The sequence below is a fragment of the Scleropages formosus genome, chromosome 6, assembly GCF_900964775.1.
Source record: "Scleropages formosus chromosome 6, fSclFor1.1, whole genome shotgun sequence".
Classification (NCBI taxonomy): Eukaryota; Metazoa; Chordata; class Actinopteri; order Osteoglossiformes; family Osteoglossidae; genus Scleropages; species Scleropages formosus.
In genome coordinates this window covers 9512036-9519754 of record NC_041811.1, presented here as the reverse complement: position 1 = coordinate 9519754, position 7719 = coordinate 9512036, and the positions used below count along the sequence as shown (strand labels likewise).

The following is a 7719-nucleotide window of genomic DNA, read 5'->3' as shown; positions in this document are numbered from 1 at the left end:
TACGTTTATGTTGCCTGGTGCACCCTGTATTTCCAATGCTGCATGTTTAAGTATAAAAATAATTACTTATTTCCACCAGTCAATGAGTAAATAAGGCGTGTTACTGTTTTACTCCCTATAGGATCGTCCATTTTCGCGCCAATCTGGCAACCCGAATCCCTGCCGGGTCTCCGCCGGAAGTCCCGCCCATCAACAGAACACAACTTCCTGGCGACGTCGGCTGTTGTTTTCGTACGTGAAAATGGCGGCTCCGCGTCCGGAGGGCGCCGCGAACGGCCGCGGTTCCGAACCCGGGAGCGAACCGGGCACCGCCCCCGAGCGAGACTCGGACCCGTGGAGCGGAGACGGTCCGGTGGTGAAGAGGGAGCCGGCCGTGAAGCTCCTGAATCCGGTGAGCGGCTTGGAGCCGCTGGCTTGGTCCGAGGACCACCGGGTGTCGGCCGCGAGCTCGAGCAGCGTGGCTGTGATGGAGGTGCTGTGCGACCCGCGCAGCGGCGCCCAGGACCTGCTGGTGCAGCGGAGCTCCATCCCCCTGCCGGAGAGAGCCTGCGTGCTCAAGGTACAGCTGGGCGGGAGGGTGGAGGAGGTGAAGGAAGGGGAAGCAGCACAGTTACTGAGTTAGTTACATGATCATGATGATCATGATGATGATGAGCACCACCATCATCAGTAGGGAGAGACAGCATCAGAGTGTTGCCACTTCCTTAGTGTTCTTATCGTTAACCTTTTAGTCTTTAAATTACAGTGATTTGCCCCTACATCAGGGTATTCTCTACGCATTAGACAGACAGTTCGGGGTAAACTCCCTTACAGCAGGGATTGGAACCAACAACCTCAGTCTGCAGTGCAACAGCCTGAATCGCCACGTTAGCCACGTGTGCTTGTCAGTAATCGCTTGTCCAGTGTAGAGTCGCGGTGGTCGAGACGATATCCTGGAAACCTGTAAGGCGGGGGGTACACCCCGGGCGGACAGGATGCCGGTCCATCGCAGGACAATTTACAACATACGCACACGAAGAGCAGTTTACTGATGCCTCTCTGCCCGAAACGCACGTTCGCTCCGCGGGAGGAAATCGGAGACTAGGAGCTGTTGTAAGTAAGGCACCAGGAAACATCCCCTCCAGCGTGTACCTGCTGTGCCGCCGTTTGTTGAGCCTGTTACTCGTGTTTTGCGTAAAAAAAAAGAGAACTTAACTTTATAAATGGTTTTAATGGTGGTCTGTAGGTGGGTCCAGTCAAGGAGGTGCAGCAGGTGAAAGACAAGCTGGCCGGCTCCAAGGACCCAGCCGTGAGCCAGGCCTTCATGCTGGACCGGGTGATGAACCCCAGCGCGGGAGGCCTCGCGCCTTTGCGCGGTATGAAATACGCCTGCTGGTCACCGCTGGGCTGCGACACCAATGGCCGTTCCCTTCTGGCTTCGCTGACGCTCGACGGCCGCCTCGCCTTGCACGGCAGCCTGCGGCGCCTGCACTGGAGCCCCCTGGTGGACCTGACGGAGATGTACGGGCAGATGCTGGAGGAGAAGGGGTACTCGCTGCCGGGCGCTGAGGTGCCGGTGGGGCCGTTGGACGACCCGGCAGAGTTGCGGCGGCGATACCGCATGCAGAGCCCCGTTCGCATGGAGTGGTCTGGCGTCTGCACGACGCAGGAGGTGCAGACCAATAACGAGTGTAAGGACGTGGGCACGGTGCTCCTGGCTGTGCTGATGGAGAACGGCGACGTGGTCATTTGGCACTTCCAGCTGCCCTTCTTGGGCCGGGACTCGGTGGTGTCCTGCAACACCATGCGATCGGGCGTGTCGGCTCCCAGCGTTCTGGCCTGGTGGGAGTACGAGCACGGCGGGCGCAAGATGACCGGCCTGATCGTGGGCAGCTCTGTGGGCCCCGTCAAGATCTTGCCCGTCAACCTGAAGGCCATCAAGGGCTACTTCACGCTGCGGCAGCCCGTGGTGCTGTGGCAGGAGACGGACCAGATCCCCGTGCACAACATCAAGTGCATCTCGCTGTTTCACCCGCACCAGAAGTGCAACTGCAGCCTGGTGGTGGCTGCCCGCGGCCCGTACGTCTTCTGGTGCCTGCTCCTCATCACGAAGGCTGGCCTCAACGTGCACAATTCTCACGTCACGGGCCTGCACTCGACACCCATCATATCGATGGCCACCAACCGATACGCGGGGTCCATCTTCACCTGCTCTCTGGACGGCTCTGTAAAGAAGCTCAAACCCATCTTCACCGAGGCGGCCGTGACCTTCAAGCAGGAGCAGGTCGCCCTGCCGGAGGGCGTAGCTGGCCGCAGGATGCATGGAATCGCCCTGAGCCCCAACGGTGCCTACTTAGCTCTGGTGTCCGCCGATGGCTTGGTCAACGGTCAGCACCCGGTGAATCGCAACTACCTGGTCCAGTTTATCACGCTGAAGATGCCAGAGGAGGCTGCCGCAGAGCTGCTGTCTTCCACAGTCCAGAACCTCTTCCGTCAGGCGGACCTGCTGGATCTGGTGCGTTTGAAGGTGCTGCGGGACAAGCGCATCCCGGCGCAGCTCCACGAGAAGCTCGATGACAAGCTGCACACCTGCGGCACGCCGTACCCGTGGCGCCTGAAGCTCTTCCTCTACCGCGTGCTCTACCAGTCGCGGCAGAAGGCTTCTGCCGAGACACGGTGGTGGCTATCGCATGAGGACACCAAGGTGTTCATTGTCGACGAGGAGGCCGGGGAGGAAGACAGCGAGGAGCCCCCTGCTGCCGAGGACTCGGCGACGACGGGAACCGCGGCAAATTCGTGCGATCCAGATGGTGGGGCTTTTGAGGAGCAGACGAGCGAGATCGTCGCCTGGATTGAGGAGATGGAGTCGCACCTGGCGAGGGAGCACATGAAACGGGTGCTGGGGGAGGTGTACCTTCATACCTGGATCACGGAGAACACCAGCATCCCAACACGGGGCGTGTGCGACTTTCTCAGCAGCGACACTACCTACAACGACAGGGCCGCCAAGGTAAAAGAGACGGTAACAATTGCGTTACGACGTTAACGATCTGATCCCGGGGCCGTTTACCTCCTGTGCTGTGCGTCTCTCTCAGGTCCTCATCGGCCACATCTTTAAGAAGATGAACAAGCAGACGTTTCCCGAGTACTGCAGCCTGTGCAAAGAGGTGCTGCCCTTCACTGATCACAAGCAGGCCGTGTGCAGCAATGGACATATATGGCTCAGGTGCCGCCTCTCCGTTTGCTTTCAGCAGTGCTGATCGCTCTCAGTTTTGTCTCTTTGCAACAGGTGTGATGCTTTTGTCCCCCGTGAGCAGGGAGCATAGCGGTTACCGACCTGGTTGTGAGCTCTCTCGCTATTTTCAGGTGTGTGCTGACGTACCAGGCGTGTCAGTCCCTCAAGTACAGACGCTGCCTCCTGCAGGATAGCATCGCCAGATACGCAGTGCCTGAAGGTGAGCGTCGTCTTCCTCTCCCTCGCCTGCGTTGCCAAGCCTCCTCCTGCAATACCCGGGCCTCGTTTTCCTCTCTCGGTCTTGCCTTCAGCGCCCTTATGGTGGGATGTCGAATTATATTTGAACATGCCTTTCTCTCACTTTTTGTACAGGGTTCAGCTATGCTTTATTACAAAGCTTGTGCCTTGGTGCCTGTTTACTGTTGTCGCACCGAAGCCGATATTGTTCCGCTGTTTGCTGCTCCATGCTGCTTTCAGCGCTTATTGGATTTCTGCCTTGAATGCCCTGCAAATAGTTGTAGGTACGAGTGTCTGGCAGGCAAATGCAAGGGCACGTAGTTACTCCCGCAGAGGGGTATGAAGCCGTTGTGGCCCCCTCTCTCTCGTACGGGGCAGTTGAACTTGGGGCCGCCATCCGCTGCGCTCCCAATCTGCTGAAATACTGTAGTCGAGGGGTTACTTATCGGAAGTTGTTGTTGGTGGATGGATGGGAATTTTCAGAATGCTTACGGTGTGTTTGCAAGATGACTTTCTTTAGCCAGCCCAATACAACACTACTTTTACACCTTTGAACAAGGTGGAAGGAGGTACTGATAGGAGTAGGTACTTAGCTCTCTAACGTCACGATGTGTTTTCTCAGGAACTGAAAATTTCCCTCCATAAACCGACTACCTAGTTAATAACGATAATCATGAAATGTGTAATTTCTTTTCATCGGTGCTTCCTGTTTCAGATCCAGACTGGATAAAGAGGATACTGCAAGGTCCATGTACCTTCTGTGACTTTCCGCTCTGCTAGCCACTGCACTGTTTAAGCTGTGCTGTCCGAGGTGAAAGCGTGTGCAGTTCAGAGTCCGGTAGAGGCTGCTGTTATACTCCAGCTTTCGGTCCCGGGCCAAGATATGCGGTGAACTAAAGGGTGACCCTCGTTTTTTATTTATTGAAGGTGTCCAAGTTAGAAGTCCGGACCTCCTGTGTTGTGACACTGGGTCACCGTGAATGTGATTGAGAAAGGAGAACCCCCTGCATTTCACGCTGTAGGTCTTGGATTGCGGTCAGAGGTCACCCAGCTGTGCTCAATCTCTACATTTACAAATGGCGAAAAAATGGATGTATAAAAAAGGATATGACTTTTAAGCCTTTTTTTTTTTCTTTCTATTAGTGCCACCATGGAGCTTCATGAGACTTTCAAAAATAATTGTGTGTGTGTATATGTGTGTGTGTGTGTGTGTGTGTGTGTGTGTGTGTATCTTAAATGACTGTCTGGGATGGTAGACAGTGGAAGAAAGGGGGCAAAAAAGACTTTCAGTCCTTGAGACCCTGCAGTGTAAGAGTGGAGAGAAGAGGGAGAAGATGACAGAGCTGAACTGCTATGGGAAGCAAAGCGAGGAGCACTCTCCCAGGGGTCTCGGTTCTTAATGCGATTCCTCAGTAATGAGGGACGGGCCCCTGCTGGTACATGTGCTTCTTGTTTTAATGATGGGGGACTGGGCGACATTGCTGAGAAGCGCCATGAACCCTTGTTTCACGAGGAATGCGAGGCCAAGGGAGACCCTCGTGGCGCTGCTTTCGTGCCTGTTCTCTTGCTGCCCACTGTCAGGGTGGAAGGTTCCTGAAGTCCCTCAGTTGTGTCCTCTGTATCGCCGCTGGAGCTCCTCTCAGAAAATGGGGGTTGGGGACTAGGTCTTTACTGGATTGGCTCGGGGTGAGACAGTGGAGTTCAGAGGAAGTCTGATATAGCTGAGGAGGATCTCTGAGATATTTATTTCCAAAATAATATGGACATGAGAAGGACACTTGCACCTGATTACCATGCTACTTATCCCCAAAACATGCATCTAGTTACATTAAATAATCATCTAGTTGCCATAGCTCCCAGTTTTGCTATTTAAAGCCCCATTTAGGAGCAAGACGGTGCCAGCTGTTTGAGAGAGGGAAAGAAATCAGAGACCACAGTTCTGAACTTGTGAGTCTCCGCCACGTGCTGGTCTTTTATTTTACCTTTTCCCTGGAATGCATTCCGGCCCTGTGTTCTTGCAGATGAAGCCTGTTATTGAGTTCAACACACCTGAGTCTAAGCATTGTCATGTTCGAGGCATCAGGGAAGTCTCTCAGTAATTTCATTACAAAGCTGTTTGAATGATTGGTCTCTTACGTCCACAAAATAGGGTGAGAGGGATCCTCAGTACCCCGGTGTCTCTGTTGTATGATGTACAACCTGGCTTGTTGCCATCAATGCTCCCACGGTGAGCAAGGGGTTAGGTAGAGAACACACCCTTGTTTTTGGCCGTTGGCAGGCTGGGGAGGGTGTATTCAGAGACGTACGGGAGAATCTCTGGGTCATCCACACACAACATGTTCTGTAGCTGCAATGCAGGAGGTAGGTCGCATCTCATTGACCTTCGTCAATCCAAGTGTGCAACTGCCCGATAGTGCCAAAGTTCTCTGGAGGTGCATCAGAGGCTTGTCTGTGGTGGTCAGGTCTTTATCCTGGTTTTCAGCACCATTGAGACACTTCCCTAGTTCTTCTCACAAGATCATGCTTGGCCCCTGGGTTGTAGGACTCAACATCAGGCTTTATGTGCTAGAACATTGTTAGAATTTAGATTGGGAAGAGCTAAGTGAAAAGCAGACATGCCACAGAGCCTCACCTTCTTATTCTCTTCTTACTAAAATGGGGTTTCAGTAAGAGTTGGGAGCTATGACAACTAGATGTTTGTTTAGTTTAACTAGAGGCATGTTTTGAGGACGCATGGGTAATGAGCATGGTGACAGGTGAAGGTGTTAATATGTGGTGGTGTCCCCCACTCCATGTGCCACACTACAGTTATGTTGTTTTTTGTGAGAAGAATTGCTAATAATTTACATTATTGAAATCATGGACAGATTTTTTTTTTTCCACATGGCATCTGAGTTTGAGCAAAATTTTAAAACTAAAAGGCTTTCACTGTGAACCATTTTTTGATTTGTTGAATTATGGCCATAATGAAGTGACTTCCGTTTCTCTTAGTCCTTTTCATGAGGCCCAGATAATTTACATTTCGGTGATTTTTCTGCATTATTATTTTCATTCCAGATGTTCCCATACTTGGCTATTAAACATTATTCATATTGGAATTGCTGCTCTCAAGTCACAATCCAGATTTTTTTTCCATTAAATTTTCTTTATTTTTTTTTTTTATGCAAACGTTTCTCTGTGACAGCACAGGCCATTCACCTTTTTAAGTTGGCTAGTTCAGGAATGGGTGCGATTCTGTCACTCTTCACCCACATAGTGAGAAAGGCTGCAGTTCAAAGGTTAATTTATTCATTAGTCATCTGACTTGTCATATGAGGAATCACCCTGTAAATTGTGAATGTTCTCTGATTTAGACATGTCAGTTTGTCACAGTGGTCCTCTCAAATCTTTCAGCATGTATGATAAACAGTTGGTGTAATATTAAATCACTTCTCCCATAAAACTCCTCACCAAAAATGTTTGCTTATAATTTACCTTTCCCTTAGCTTATATTTACATGTATAATTTAGCATATAGGGATGTTTATATTTATTGCACTTATAGGTGGTTGATTTTAACTTTACAGGAATGAGCCACTAAGATGAAAAAATTAACTTTTTTTTAAAAAAAAATTTTAAGCACTGCTTGTTTTTTGGTTGTATAAGTTGCTCCAGCTCTTTGTTGGGCATTGTAATCGATCAAAAAGTGTTTTCACACATTATACATTTTAAGACTGTGTAAAAGCAGTTTACACTTTATATAGGGGTATTTGTTTCTCAAGCGTGTCTCCTTCTGGAACTGCTGGTGTTGGTTGGGATCCTACTCACTGCTCACATGGTGGCTTCATAAAATGCTGTGTACTCTGGTAAGACCTTCACCTCCTCCTCTCAGTGCTGTTCTGGACTGTGACCTGAATGAGTCTCATCCCTGCAATATTAGAGCCTTCTAATCGCACAGTCCATCTCACATGTAACCAAGATGACTTTTGGCATACTTTTGCTTTATTACTTTTTTGTTCTGTAAATAAACTGTTTTGAAGAAACTAATTTTGGGTCCGTTTTCACCACACATACATAAAGCGATATAAACAAACAACAAAGGAGTGCTCGCATCATGTCAACAACAGGAGCATATGCTAGAAAAAGGAAAAGACACATTTTAAATGCAGTGAATGGATCTGTTACCTTCCTAATAACAGCTTTCCAAAACGTAGCCCTGTTATGAGTTTTTGTGATGGAATGGCAATACCTGGGATACCAACAAAGACATTAGATAAAATGTGGGAACTG

At 50.4% G+C, this 7719-nt stretch overlaps 1 protein-coding gene across 2 annotated transcripts; it reads left to right on the top strand.

Moving 5' to 3' along the window:
* Positions 1-227: 227 nt before the first annotated feature.
* Positions 228-7488, top strand: LOC108922692 (general transcription factor 3C polypeptide 4-like). 2 transcript variants are annotated; one of them, XM_018732987.2, is made up of 5 exons: positions 228-559; positions 1226-2989; positions 3075-3205; positions 3346-3434; positions 4167-7488. In XM_018732987.2, exons 1-5 carry the CDS (start codon positions 242-244, stop codon positions 4229-4231), a joined length of 2367 nt encoding a protein of 788 aa, XP_018588503.2. In that variant the 5' UTR covers positions 228-241; the 3' UTR covers positions 4232-7488. The 2 variants fall into 2 exon arrangements, with proteins under 2 accessions (XP_018588503.2, XP_029108900.1); XM_029253067.1 differs by lacking the exon at positions 4167-7488 and having other exon boundaries at positions 3346-4154.
* The last annotated feature ends 231 nt before the right edge of the window (positions 7489-7719 follow it).